This window comes from Oncorhynchus clarkii, chromosome 7, assembly GCF_045791955.1.
Source record: "Oncorhynchus clarkii lewisi isolate Uvic-CL-2024 chromosome 7, UVic_Ocla_1.0, whole genome shotgun sequence".
Taxonomy (NCBI): domain Eukaryota; kingdom Metazoa; phylum Chordata; class Actinopteri; order Salmoniformes; family Salmonidae; genus Oncorhynchus; species Oncorhynchus clarkii.
In genome coordinates, this window is record NC_092153.1 from 69,950,450 (window position 1) to 69,965,260 (window position 14,811).

Here is a 14,811-nt window from a genome sequence, read left to right on the forward strand (position 1 = left end):
TAGCTAAAAATGCCAACATCGGTATCGGCCCGATGTCTAGTTTAACGGCGATGTAAAAACCGGTGTCAAAGCTACCGTGCATACCTATATAACGTAGGTGATGTATGATGTAACATGATGTAATGATTTGTAACATTTTGCGCTACACGTGCAGCACAGCATTCCTAACCTAGCCCACACAAAGTCTGCTGTGTGGATCGAGCAGTTATTTGAAAGAGTAAGAAAATTTCAGCACGACAACTCAAAGGTGAAAATCCATTAAAGCCAAGATAATGGAATTCATTGCCCTTGACAATCAACCATTCACTGTCGTGGGTGATGTTGGCTTTCACCGACTGTTCGAACACCGGTACACACTACCAAGTGCTCTATTTTTCAGATGTTGCCCTACCAGAGTTACACAGTAATAGCGTCACTGCTATTAGCTTCATGACATACATACTATTGAACTCCGTTTGGGTCTTTGCGTGTCAAAAAAGATACAGTAGCACTGTCAAAGCTGTACAAAATAGTCTACAAACACAGGCCACGAACGATGTGTTTACAATACCACGTTGGTAATAAAGCATCATTTGTTGGACCGCAACTTCTGGGGTAGCTAGCTTTAGCTTGGTACCTCGCTAGCACCAATACAACCAGCCTGAAAACAATGACCCGTAGAAACTGAAGTCATTTTCATTATTCTTAGCAATGATTTAGGAATCCTTGTGAGTAAGTATTAGCTAGGTTGCCAGTTGTTGTTCGCCTATTGAAATTGAACTTCAGTTCATGAAAAAAAATAGTTAACCAACTACTTAACACTGTTGCCCAAAGCTAACTTTATAAGCAGCCAGCTAGTGATGCTTGACCGGACCGGGTTATGTGTTGTGAAGCTAGCCACAATAAGAATTAGGCACAATAGTGGAATTTGCGGTTTGCCTTGATAATAAAAGTATGTAATTGACAGTGATTCAAAGGAATACAAATAGTAGAATTGGGCATAATTCTACTATTTGTATTCATTTGCATCACTGTCAATTACATACTTTTATTTTGAAGGCTAACCGCAAAGTCCACTATTGTGGCGAATCCTTATTGTGGCTAGCTTCACATAGATGGGTCCGACCACCATTAATCAAATAAGAACTGTCTTATAAATGAGGGTTATTTTAGATGATGACACCTAGCTAACTATAGCTACTGAAACAGATTGTTGTTTTGCTATGTTTTGGGGAAGAACATTGTTTGCATCCATGAGCTAGCTAGTTTTTTTTACGACTAGCACTGTAGGTGCGTGAGACAACTTTACCATCATCATTGCATACGTATCGATGAATCGTTGAGACATATGAAATACGAGTGATTGTGTAATCAATGTGTAATAACTACGTAAAAGATTTATGAACGAGTTGAATTATTATGTGACGTGCAGTCATATTCAGGTCCTGATTGGTCAACAAGCTAATTTGACACATCAAATAGTGTTACTTGACACGTCAAATAGTGTAAATTTATGTGTATCTTTTTTGACATGCAAAGAACCAAACGCCATTCCATAGAAATCCTGGTTGAGAATGAAACGACTGAATAAATTAACAATGAAACAGCACAGCAAGTAAGTGAAAGAAATAGGTTTTGATTATGTTTTACAGGTAATGAGGACATATGTAAATGTAATCAAAATAACTTGTGTGTGTGACCTTTATTTAACTAGGCAAGTCAGTTAAGAACAAATTCTTATTTACAATGACGGCCTGGACGACCCTAGGCCAATTGTGCGCTGCAGTATGGTACTCCCAATCACGGCCGGATGTAATACATCCTGGATTTGAACCAGGGACTGCTGTCACTGAGATGCAGTGCCTTAGACCGTCTTTGTCCGTGTGTGTGTTAACTATTTAACTGTATTAGAGTGCTTAAAAGGCAGCTAAAATCTTAAATATCGGTATCGTATTGGGGTTTTTTTGGCAAGGAAAATATCGGATATCGGTATCGGCCAAAAATGTCATAGCGGTGCATCACTATCCTATTTCCTCGCCTCCTTCTCAACTGTCTTGTAAGGAAAGGTCCAGGGCCTCCATCAGATCTTCTTCTCCAATGGGTTTGGAAATGGAGGCAATAAGAGACAATGTGAGAAATTCATGAAAGATGCATTAAGAAATAGCCATGCTTTTTCTCAGCCATCTCTGGGTTAATTATTTAAATCTACTGCCCCCTACTGGATTGTCTACCACACTACACTAGATAGTGGTATGTGTCCCAAATGGTACCATATTCCCTAAATAGTGCACTACTTTTGGCCAGACCCCTATATGAGCCCAGTTCAAAAGTAGTGCACTACATAGGGAATAGAGTACCATTTGGGACATCACCTATTTGTCTGGAATCGCCCCATGATGCTTATGTAGTGAATGTGTCGGTTGTCTCCCCCAGGGTTGGATGGGAGTACGTCTGCCTCCGAGAGAGAGAAACTCATCAACCAGTTCAACGACCCAGAGAACACCTCCACATGGGTCTTCCTCTTGTCAACAAGGTAATAGACTGTACAGACACACTGATACACACACATAGAAATGTAAGTGAAATTGCTGTGGTCTGATGAGCTCTGCCCCTTCTAGTAATTATATTTCTGTGCTTATATATTCTTCACTCAAATACACAACAAACGCTGTGTTTACACAGGCAGCCCAATTATAATTGGACAAAATATCAGAATTGGGCTGCCTGTGAAAACGCAGCCATATACACTCAATTAGACACACCCGTGCACACAAAGATATTTATTCACACACATTGGATATATTCTCCCTCCCTTTTACATACACTTTGATCAGCCATTCACTTACACAAACACACTTGCGCATGTTGTTAATAAGCCTGGGTTGTGACTTGCAGGGCGGGCTGCTTGGGAGTGAACCTAATCGGGGCCAACCGGGTGGTGGTATTTGACGCGTCATGGAACCCGTGTCACGATGCCCAGGCGGTGTGTCGGGTGTACCGCTACGGCCAGAAGAAGCGCTGCCACATCTACCGCCTGGTCTGTGACTTCACCCTGGAGAAGAAGATCTACGACCGGCAGGTCTCCAAGCAGGGCATGTCTGGTAAGAGAGAGGGAGGGAGAGAGAGTGTGGGGGGGGGTGATGCTCCTGTGTGTGTGACAGGGCATGTCTGGTAAGAGAGTGTAGTGTGTGTGTGGTTAAATATATTGAATGTGGGATGGCATGATATTGAAGTTGAAATGCAAAAGGCGGCGTAGTACAGGGGAATCTCAGTGGTCAGTAACACACTGTGATTGGTTGTGTCCAGACCGCGTGGTGGACGACCTGAACCCAGTACTGACTTTCACCCGCAAGGAGGTGGAGTCGCTGCTGCACTTTGCAGAGGAGGAGCCTGACCCGGCCAAAGCCCCTCTGCAATCTCACGAAGAGATGGAGACGGTCATCAGCCAAGCCTGTCAGATCTACCCCCACCTCATCACTAAGGTACACACTCACACACACAGATACACACTCACACGGTTTATTAGGTACACCCGGTACTAGATTGGTGTACCTAGTAAACAGGCCACTAAATATATATACACACCGTCATGTCATGGATACTGTATTAATATGGTACACACACACCACCCACACTAACATCCCTGTTGATCTGTACCCCACCAGGAACCCTTCCATCATGAGTCTCTGCTTGTAGACCGGAAGGAGTCCAAGCTTACTAAAGCAGAGAAGAGAGCTGCTAAGAAGAGCTATGAGGATGAGAAGCGTGCCTCTGTGCCCTATTCTCGCCCCTCCTACGCCCACTACTACCCAACCAGCGACCAGACACTCACCAACATCCCAGCCTTCAACCAGCGCAACTGGCGAGTCGTCCAATGAATTCCTTATCCTACCCCTATCACACAGCATCCCTAACCAATCCTTCAACAGCGCTGTGTAAGCCTGTTAAGCAGGCCTAAACAACAGCCTATCCATACAAATGATCCTTCTAACCTCCAAACTCAACCATGCCATCTGCAGATATCATCAGTCTAGAAAACTGTCCCACATCAGACTGTGTAATATGATCCTCATGTGTTTTTGAATCCCCTAGGCGTCCCATAGCTCGGGGTGATGAGAAGCCCATGGCCAGCGTCCGGCCCGTCCAGTCCACCCCCATCCCTATGATGCCTCGCATGGCGGGCATGGGCATGGCCGGCTCCAGCTCCGGGGTCAGCTTCCCGGTCAACTACTTGCAGAAGGCCGGTGTTTATGTCCAGAGGATCGTCACTACCACTGGTACAATACATATCCCTGCAGGGACAATAACGTTTTAATTGAATTGGTACTGATAGACACTGATACTCTTGGTAAGGGTTCATTAGGGCACATACGTTCATTAGGGCACATCGTGTCAAAACGTTTTGTCACGTACAATGAAAATTAGCCTTTCTTATTGGACAAGGTCAGGTGGTACTTCCCTGTTTCGGAGCGGTTTCTTCTGTTTTGGGTCTAATGAACACGACGGGTTAGGAATAACTCCTGTCTTGGGTCAGGTGAAATGCTTTGGGGCTGCATTAGGATAGACCAGTGATATAGGAGCTATGTCCCAAATGGCACCCTATTCCCTATAGGGTGTATACTACTTTTGACCAGGGCCTATAGAGAATAGGGTGTATTCGGGATACTCCCGTGGTATTGTTTGGAAATAATTTAACTCTTTCTGTTTGCCCCTTCAGATATAGTGATCCCTGGAGCCAACAGCACCACGGATGTCCAGGCACGTATCGGTGCAGGAGAGAGCATCCATGTGATCAAAGGGTCAAAAGGTGATAATAACATATACAGTAGAAGATGTACCTCCTATCTACCTGCATGCGTAGTTCAATTCATTCTCTACATACTCTAATTGAAATACTGTGCACACCTTCTAGAGCGGTTTACAATATCCACATGGACACCTGAATTCCCAGGTTGTTATCTCATTTATATAAAGGGCTTGGTACTTTAACCTAAGAATCAAAACTGACTGGTGCTTCCCTGCATGCTTATTTTTATGTTTCTTACTTTGCCTTGTTTTTTCTGAATATTTGTATAGTTATATTAACTAATGTCATGAGAGGAGAGCATTCAAGTAAGCATTTCATTGCATTGTGCACACTTCTCTGTATCCTGTGCATATGACAAATCAAGTTTGAGTTGATATCCGCCATTAACTGCTGTCTTCCTCACAGGTACCTACATCAGGACCAATGACGGGAGGATTTTTGCTATCCGCTCAGGGAAGCTCAGCAGAGCAGTGCAGGGAGGATCTGCTACTAACAGAGGTGCACTGTACATACACAAAGTACTTTACATTACATGATGAGGAATCCATGTGACAGGATATGACAAAACAACGTGACTTGGTGTTCAGACTACATAGATAACCAGAGAGGACCTAGTACAGAGCCCTGCGGGACACCTGTGGTGAGACAAGATCAACATGCTCAGTTATGGGAATAATTACTCTTTTTACCCTCCTCTTTGCTGCAGGTTCCCAGGCTTCCCTGCTCCACGCCATCGGTAACGGCTGTTTGTCTCCCATGGAGCGCCAGCGGCTGAGCCCCGACAGCGCATCGCGTCCCTCTACCCCCGAGAGCCCTGAGATTCTCAGAGAGCTCAGCCGCTACGCCGTCAACGTGGATACCGTCGCCATGGGCAATGAGCTGCCGTCGCCGTCGGACATGGTTACAGGGGATGGAGAGGGAGGGAGCAGAACGCAGCAGTACAGTCAGAACACGGAGTCGGACCTCAGCCGGCAGCTCAGAGAGGACATCGGAATGAGCATCAGCGAGGCTCTGCGATGCTCCAAACGCAAGATGGCCGCAGCAGCGGGTGGACACAAGCAGGCGGGGGGCAAACGCAGCTCATCTGCAACCGGGTTCCCGGGTCTCTCCCTGGGTAGTGGAGGGCTCAGCTTCCCCCCCCTGAACCAGGCCCTGCTGGGGGGACACATGAGCCACCCGATGCTAATGGGAGGCAGCTCCTCGTCCCCGTTCCTCCAGTCAGCAGGACAGACTCTGGGAGACCTGCAGACCATGTTCCCCTCGGCAGGGGCGGATCTCCTCAGCCATGCCTCCTCAGCCACAGGAAACAATGGACACCTCCCCTCATCCTCCACCTCCTCCTTGTCCTCCACCTCTTTCTCCTCCACCATTAACACCATGCCCATGTCCTCGGCCTCAACATCCACCTCCTCCTCCACCCTTCCTCCCTTCCTGATGAACCCCAGCGTGACTGGTCTGCTGTCCCCAGGCTTCCCTCTGAACTACAGTCAGTCCCTCCTGCCTGAGCCCACGATGTACCCCAACACCCTGGGAGGAGGCCCGGCCAGCACTGGAGGAAGCTCCAACTTTCTCTCCCACTACCCCTCTTCCCCCTCCAGCCTCCTGGGTGCAGCGCTCAGCCAGCCTGACTCCCACCATCTAGCCACGGAGAACGGTGGCAGCAGCTCGGACGATGATGTCATTGAGGTGACAGGACAATGAGCATTCTTAGACTCTGACAACCCCCCATCCCAGCTCTAACATGGCTAACCTTCATAGCCCCCCCTACACACACACACAGACTCTCCCATGAGCGAATGAGTGAGAGAGAATGAGTTGTACCTCATGTGCTAACCAAGACAGAGTAACAAATCCTTATGCTGAATATCTTACTGAAGAAGAGACTGAAGATTTGCCCGAGCCCCTGAGGTTGGTGAGGCTGAGCACTGGAGACCATGGATGGGAATGGATTAACGTTTTGTTGAGAGGGACCAGTTGAGATGAACATGGGGCTTCCAAGCACTCCCTCTCCGGCTATATCTTCTAGCATTGCCCGCCATCCCCTTATTAGACCCCCATGACGATCTCTGAGGCCAGTCAGGACACTGTCTGAACTGAGCTCACATCAGATGGAACGATGTAATCATCTGTTGGATCGTTTGCTTAAAAAAAAAAAGTGCTTTTAGAGTCGTTAGCTGTTTGCTAGATATTGTAGCGTCCCCCTGTTGGAAAGGATGACAAGACAATACAGTATATGTGACCTGGATGTTTTGATTCTACTAATATTCTAAACTGATCTTGTTGATATTTTGTAAATGGTGGTTATAATCATTAGTTGTTTATACAGAGAGTTCAGACTGGGCCAGGGTTGAGTTAAAAGTTCAAGGGGAAGGGTTGGATAGAGAGACAGTATGTTCTTATGATCAAGTTGTCATAATAACGGCGGCGCCCTTAGGTTGGTTGCCGAGGCGGCCATTTGAGTTACTTTTATTTCAAAGAGAGACCTTAAAAGGTCAAATGAATGTACATCCATGTCAGCCTTTTGATAACACAGGGGGCTGACCTGGGTGGGTTCGGACAATGTGTTCTCATTTGTTCGTTTAGCCTTAAACGACACTAAGGGGTCTTTTTCTTGAATCTTAGCATTTACACCTTTAGTACACCCTTTCCCCTTCGTAACGACTTCAGACAGAACTACTGAGCATCCAGACAGGTTGGTGTCCAACTCAAGGGACAGGCTCCACTAGCTCTAGTCCAGAGCATTACGTGCAGCTTGCCAACACTCTGCAAGCTGCTCGTAACACCCTGGACCAGAGCTACAAAAACACTAAGACACTTGCACTATACAAATAGGGATATGGATCATATACAGTCACAAACAGTTTATAGTTCTGGGCCCATATTTATCAAGTGTCTCAGTATGAGTGCTGATCTAGAATCAGGTCCCCTTGTCCATCTAATGTTTTCATTATGATCAAAAAGGCAAAACTAGCCCTAGATCAGCACTCCTTCTCTGAGACCCTTTTATGAGTACAGGCCCATAAAGCATCCATTGGAGCCATAGGTTTACTCTGTAGCATGACTTGGGTGTATACCTGCAGAAATCGACAAACCCACAACCATTTAGCTACAGTAGTTAACAATGACTACGGTAATCCACCATGTGGCCATTTGTGTGGCATAGTTAAGCCAGCCCGTTGTGTGGGTATGGATGGATTGATGGCCTTACCCAATGAGAAGCAAGCAGCACACAGGAGTAGCCTGTCTGAGGTAGCTAGGTGTATCCCTGACCGCACGGCAGACAGACAGTCCGTGTAAGTAGCTTCTCTCAGTAGTGTATCTCTGTAGCTCTACAGTGCTTTGGGTCTGTCTGTGCTGGTCTGTGCTGTTCTGTGGTTGGTTGATACGTTTTTCTTTCTGTGATGTCATCTCAAAATCATAACGTGAGGGGAATGGATCGGGCCTCCGAGTTATTTTTCTCCACTGGAATTGTACATGGAACTCAAGTTGGGAGCCAGGATAAATGTCTGATATATATATATATAAATATATATATTACCCACGTTTGTGTGGAGTTTCAGTTTTGTCTCAACTCCCTATTCCACCTATTGGACTATAAAATAATGGGGGATTCCACCACACACCCCTCACAACCTCAACTCTACCCACCCACTACTGCTTACTTACCTGTCCTTATCCTTACAGCCTGTTTCTAGTCGATCATGTATGTTGGATGTTTTCCTCCACCTCACCTCGCAACCTCCTTAACCTTTTTCTAGTTGGCCCGGTCTTGTGTCCATCAAATGATTCAGCCAATCATCCCAGTCTTTTTCATAGAGATGATTATTTTCTTGGAGGAAGAAGCCCCATCCTCCCTCCCAATCAGAATTGTTTTACTGTGCTTCTTTTTTGTTTGTTTTAAGTGTCATCATGAGGAGAACTCCATATCCAGATGTTATTTTTAGTTTTTTTTTAGTAGCAATGTTCTTTTTTTAACATCTTGATGTTGGCTCGCCTCTACTAGTTTGTCCTTTTATTTCAATGTATGAATTTACCAAAATTATTTATTTATAATGATCTAAATGAATTCATCTGTCTTTTTTTTGTACATTATACTCTCATTTTTTATTCTCTTTTTATCCACGTTGATCTTTTCACCAGTGTCTGTGAAAGAGCAGACCAGTGTCGCAAACTGACTGTGTGAGATCAGGGAGTCAGTCACCACATGTATCCAGCATAGAGGCGAGCATAAAATGACGACTGTGTTGCTTTGTTAATATCATTTTAACAGTGAATAAAACACTTAACTTGCATTATTACATCATTTTGATTGTGTATTACACTGACGTGATGCTCTTTGCACAGATGTTTTTTGAACATATATTCACATGGAAACACAAACCAATATGCTAAATGTATTTTTATTGAAATTGCAAGAATTATGTTCAACTCAACCTTCAATTGCACTCTTGCAGCTGGGAATCTGTGAAGGATAATGGATTTGGATATGATGAAAAATGATGCGTATGTCCTTATAGTAAGACAGGTGCGGGAGTTACAAATAGGATGGAAGCAAATACTGCACAGCTTTTTGACACTACATTGCAGTCAGTCTTCCACATCAGTAAATATGACATCTTACGTATTTGGCTGGAATTTCATACCTGAGTGTTAAAACTAGTACAATATTAGCAGATATCTGGTCCTCTGGTTTCAAGACCTGTCATTTGGGGGGCACTGCACAAGTGTCAACTTTGGAGAAAATAAATGAATCGCAAGAAATGTGCATTGGTCCATTCAAGCCTAAAGGCAATGCAAAGAAAACAAAGCAGCAACATCATTATCAACAACCAATATCACCACTTCCTGAGTTTTAGACACAAAACCGACTGTCCTTTTCTCCTTGGCTCTCAGATACAAAATACTACTTTTACATTACTAAATACTTCCAAAGACCACCCTCTGCTGGCCACCCAAAAGAACCATGAAGGAGATGAAGAACTGAGGCCTGTCATTAAAAAACATCCCCAGAAAGGCAGATGATCGGCAGCAACAGCGCTGTCTCATGGACGCTTTGTGTTCCACATATGAAGTTAGTAAGTATACACTACTACACTACTGTGTAATTCTCTGCCATACAACACTTTTCTACTAGGCCATGCTGACATGTGCTATCCAATTCTATCCTTATTGGTGATTCCATGCCACTTCTTTGCTCAAAGTAAAGTTAACACACAATTTAAAACAATTACCAAGCTATGAAATGCTCATCCACTTTGACATTAAAACTAGTTCAGGAGTAGATGTGACCAAAATAAAGTTGCACTAATGTAAGCCACTGATAGTTTTGGGCACTAGGCAGAATGCATGTTGGTCCTCCAAAGAGCTCTACAGTAAAGCTTCTATTAATGCTTTAAAGGAGAAGTTCACCCATTTTTACATGTGGCCTTATCTTCACTCTTTCTGTGCTTGTAGTTGATCCCCCATCTCCGTTTTTTTTTATATTTTGTTTCGTTACAGAGAAAATTGGTTGTCACATTTAGCTGAGTCATCACATGCTATATGAACTACAATGCATCATGAAAATGTGTCTAAGCATGTTATAAACAGTAGCGGTGTGTGGGTAAAAGTACTGGGGAACCCAAGCCAGAAGAAAATGCCATTTTACAACCAATGTGTTGTGATAATTGCGTTGTTTTCTTTATAACCTGATAATGTGCCTTGCCACTGTGATAAATAGGCCTAAGGCAGGGACATTAAGAAGAAACAGTGGCAGAATAAATTGAACCGCACATTTTTTTTCTATCACAAAACCGGAGAGCTACCTAGGTCCGGTAAAGTCCAGAAAGCATATTGCATGTAACGGTTACATGACCGAGCAAGCAAGTTAATATTTACATTTTCAGACTACTAAAACAACTATTCATTTATAAACACTGAGAGTTACCTCAAGTCGGAAAGAAAACAGGAACAGCTTCCACTATTCCAGCACCATTTCAACTTCAACATTTCAACATCAAATCCCCTATGCTCACAGTGACAACTAAAAGATACAACAAAAAAATTGGCCAATCAACATAAGCTAAATATGATGTGGCTGTCCATGGTTCTGATTTCTCTCCGTATGTGTGTGTGCGTGCAAGTAGAAAAAACATGTTAACCCTACTTGTAGAGAAACACCAATGTCATCCTCCTCTCTTTCATGTTGACGAAACAGTCTATGACTCTGGCATACAGTACACACTTTTAGTTGTTGTTCTAGGCTACCTGACTAAAATGCTTGCTCTCTAGTCTAACTTCCTTTCATGGGCAACAATGAACCAAATAGTTAACATTAGCCTACTACATCTAGCCACATTTTGAACTTCCATCCTCTTCAGACAGGGGCACAATGTATGAATTTATGGTTAGATCAGAATCACCGTTATAATGATTGGCCAGTATGGAGAAATAATTAAAACCATAAGTCCAAATTCCTATCTCCGTTCATGGCTAATTTAGGAAAGGGCTCATTTTAGCTATTTAGCCATCGGATGACAACAACACAATGAGATGCAACAATTCAAGTTTTCTGTCTGTCGTTTGGTATTTTGATGTGATGTGTTTGGAGTGAAGATAGATCCAAACTGGCTTCCCTTGACACCTTTGTTTTGGTGTGCAGAACCATTCACAGTTGAGCTCACTCAGTTTAGCTCAACGCTAATTGGATATTATGTTATACTTTTTTTTTTTATCAAGGGAGATTAAATGCTTACTGGCTTCCCTTGCATTCAATGCTGTGGGAGGCAATAGTGTCATACTCTTTTTGACCAGACAACATCAGATGGGCTGCACATACAGAAAGAGGGGGGCGCTGTTTGGCTCGCTCGGATGCTTTCTCTGGTGAGATACATTCAACCTCTTGCAAATTGAAGGAAAATTATGAAACACAGGTGGTGTTGGTTATACTGGTTATAAAACACTCCAAACACTACCTCATATTACAACAGAATCTCATTCTGGATAATGTCTCTGCACTCAATTTTTGTTTTCCACTGTTCTATGAATCCATATTTGCACATTTTAGTTGTTGTAAACTGCATTATTCAAACATTGATTTATGTCACAGTGAGAAAAAAAAGTGTGAGTGCAAAAGCATTATTCAGATTGAGAGTGTGATGTAATACGAGTTGGTTTGGAGTGTTTTATTACATGCTTTAGAAACATTTTCACAATGCATTGTTTGTAGTCTACAGCAAAATCTGACAACCAATTTTCACTGTAACATAAAATCAAGAAATACATATTTGGGGGATCAACTACATGTAATGGATGTACACAAAATAGTCCAAATTGGTGAAGTGAAATGAAAAAAATAACATGTTTCAAAAAATCATCATCATTGCTATTCTGGTGCAACCAATTACCTTCAGAAGTCACATAATTAGTTAGATTACACACAGGTGGACTTTATGTGTCACATGATCTGTCACATGATGTTGTCCGACGAACCATTAAACAGGCAAAGCATCAATACAGGACTAAGATCAAATCGTACTACATCGGCTCTGACGCTCGTCAGATGTGGCAGGGCTTGCAAACCATCACAGACTACAAAGTGAAGCACAGCCTAAAGCTGACCAGTGACACAAGCCTACCAGATGAGCTAAACTACTTCTATGCTTGCTTCGAGGGAAATAACACAGAAACATGCATGAGAGCACCAGTTGTTCCGCAAGACTGTGTGATCACGCTCTTCGCAGCCGATGTAAGAACTTTAAACAGGTCAACATTCACAAGGCTGCAGGGCCAGACGGTTTACCAGGACGTGTACTCCGAGCTGACCAACTGGCAAGTGACTTCACTGACATTTTCAACCTCTCCCTGTCTAAGTCTATAATACCAACATGTTTCAAGCAGACCACCATAGTCCATGTGCCCAAGAACACTAAGGTAGCCTGCATAAATTATTACCGACCCATAGCACTCACATCTGTAACCATGAAGTGCTTTGAAAGGCTGGTCATGGCTCACATCAACACCATTATCCCAGAAACCATAGACCCACTCAAATGTGCATACCACTCCAACAGATCCACAGATGATGCAATCTCTATTGCACTCCACACTACCCTTTCCCACCTGGACAAAAGGAACACCTACGTGAGAATGCTATTCATTGACTACAGCTCAGCGTTCAACACCATAGTGCCCTCGAAGCTCATGAATAAGCTAAGGACCCTGGGACTAAACACCTCCTTCTGTAAATTGTATCCTGGGCTTCCTGACGGGCTACCCCCAGGTGGTAAGGGTAGGTAACAACACATCCGCCACGCTGATTTTCAACACAGGGGCCCCTCAGGGGCGCGTGCTCAGTCCCCTCCTGCACTGCCTGTTCACTCATGACTGCACGGCCAAGCATAACTCCAACACCATCATTAAGTTTTCCGATGACACAACAGTGGTAGGCCTGATCACCGACAATGACGAGACCGCCTATAGGGAGGAGGTCAGAGACCTGACCATGTGGTCCCAGGACAACAACCTCTCCCTCAACGTGTTCAAGACAAAGAAGATGATTGTGGACTATGATTTGGCATGGGTACTCAGTTCCTCTGTCACGTTCGCTGTCTTCAAACTCCCTATTATAAATGAGCCAAGACGCAGGGTGCATCTAATTCCACATCTTAAATCGAAGTGAAACCTTTCACAAAAAAACAGGTAAATCAGAACGTGACGCAACCGTGGCGCACACAAACAGTCATAGAAAATAAATAATTACCCACAAACACAGGTGGGAAAAAAGGCTGCCTAAGTATGATTCCCAATCAGAGACAACGATAGACAGCTGCCTCTGATTGGGAACTATACCCGGCCAACAAAGAAATAGAAAACTAGAATTCCCACCCAAATCACACCCTGACCTAACCAAAGAGAGAAATAAAAAGGCCCTCTAAGGTCAGGTCGTGACATATTCAAAATGTTCTACAGCGGCACCATTGCATCACTGCCTGGTATGGCAACTGCTCGGCCTCCGACCGCAAGGCACTACAGAGGGTAGTGCGTAGTGCCAGAACAAAGGAGACGATTGTGGACTACAGGAAAAAGAGGACCGAGCACGCCCCGAATCTCATTGACGGGGCTGCAGTGGACCAGGTTGAGAGCTTCACGTTCCTTGGTGTCCACATCAACTACAAACTATCATGGTCCAAACACACCAAGACAGTGGTGAAGAGGGCACGACAAAAGCTATTCCCCCACAGGAATAGCGCCAACTGAAAAGAGCGCCAAGTCTGGGTCCAAGAGGCTTCTAAACAACTTCTATCCCCAAGCCATAAGACTCCTGGATACCTAATCAATTGGCTACCCAGACTATTTGCATTGCTCCCCCCCTTTTACACCACGCTGCTACTCTCTGTTGTTATCATCTATACATAGTCACTTAAATGCTCTACCTACATGTACATATTACCTCAACTAAACGGTGCCCCTTCACATTGACCCTGTACCGGTACCCCCCTGTATATAGTCTCGCTATTGTTATTTTACTGCTGCTCTTTAATTACTTATTATTATTATTATTTATTTCTTATTCTGATCCATATTTTTTTAAACTGCATTGTTGGTTAGGGCTCATAAGTAAGCATTTCACTGTAAGGTCTACCTACACCTGTTGTATTCCATGCATGTGACTAATACAATTTGAATTGATTTGAACATGAAGACACACTGCAACCAACTGTCTGTCTACTTACATGTGCACACACCATGTGCTCTCTCGCTCGCTCAATCAATCAATCAAATTTCAATCAAATGTATTTATAAAGCCCTTTTTATGTCAGCAGATTTCACAAAGTGCTATACCTAAACCTAGCCTAAAACCCCAAACAGCAAGCATTGCAGATGTAGAAGCACAGTGGATAGGAAAAAGGAAGAAACCTAGAGAGGAACCAGGCTCTGAGGTGTGGCCAGTCCTCTTCTGGCTGTGCCGGGTGGAGATTTTAAGGTACATGGCCATTTATGGCCAGATTGTTCTTCAAGATGTTCCAGTGTTCATAGATGACCAG

The 14,811-nt window shown here is 43.9% G+C and overlaps 1 protein-coding gene across 1 annotated transcript in view; it reads left to right on the forward strand.

Annotated features, from left to right (window-relative positions):
- Window positions 1-9,082, forward strand: part of LOC139413768 (helicase ARIP4-like) — a 33,320-nt gene extending 24,238 nt beyond the window's left edge. The window contains exons 15-22 of the mRNA XM_071161501.1: window positions 2,413-2,512; window positions 2,875-3,080; window positions 3,286-3,461; window positions 3,645-3,841; window positions 4,072-4,256; window positions 4,697-4,786; window positions 5,192-5,284; window positions 5,493-9,082. Coding sequence (XP_071017602.1) covers window positions 2,413-2,512; window positions 2,875-3,080; window positions 3,286-3,461; window positions 3,645-3,841; window positions 4,072-4,256; window positions 4,697-4,786; window positions 5,192-5,284; window positions 5,493-6,487 — 2,042 coding nt within the window. The 3' untranslated portion in view covers window positions 6,488-9,082. The remainder of the gene's footprint in view (window positions 1-2,412; window positions 2,513-2,874; window positions 3,081-3,285; window positions 3,462-3,644; window positions 3,842-4,071; window positions 4,257-4,696; window positions 4,787-5,191; window positions 5,285-5,492) is intronic.
- Window positions 9,083-14,811: the final 5,729 nt, after the last annotated feature.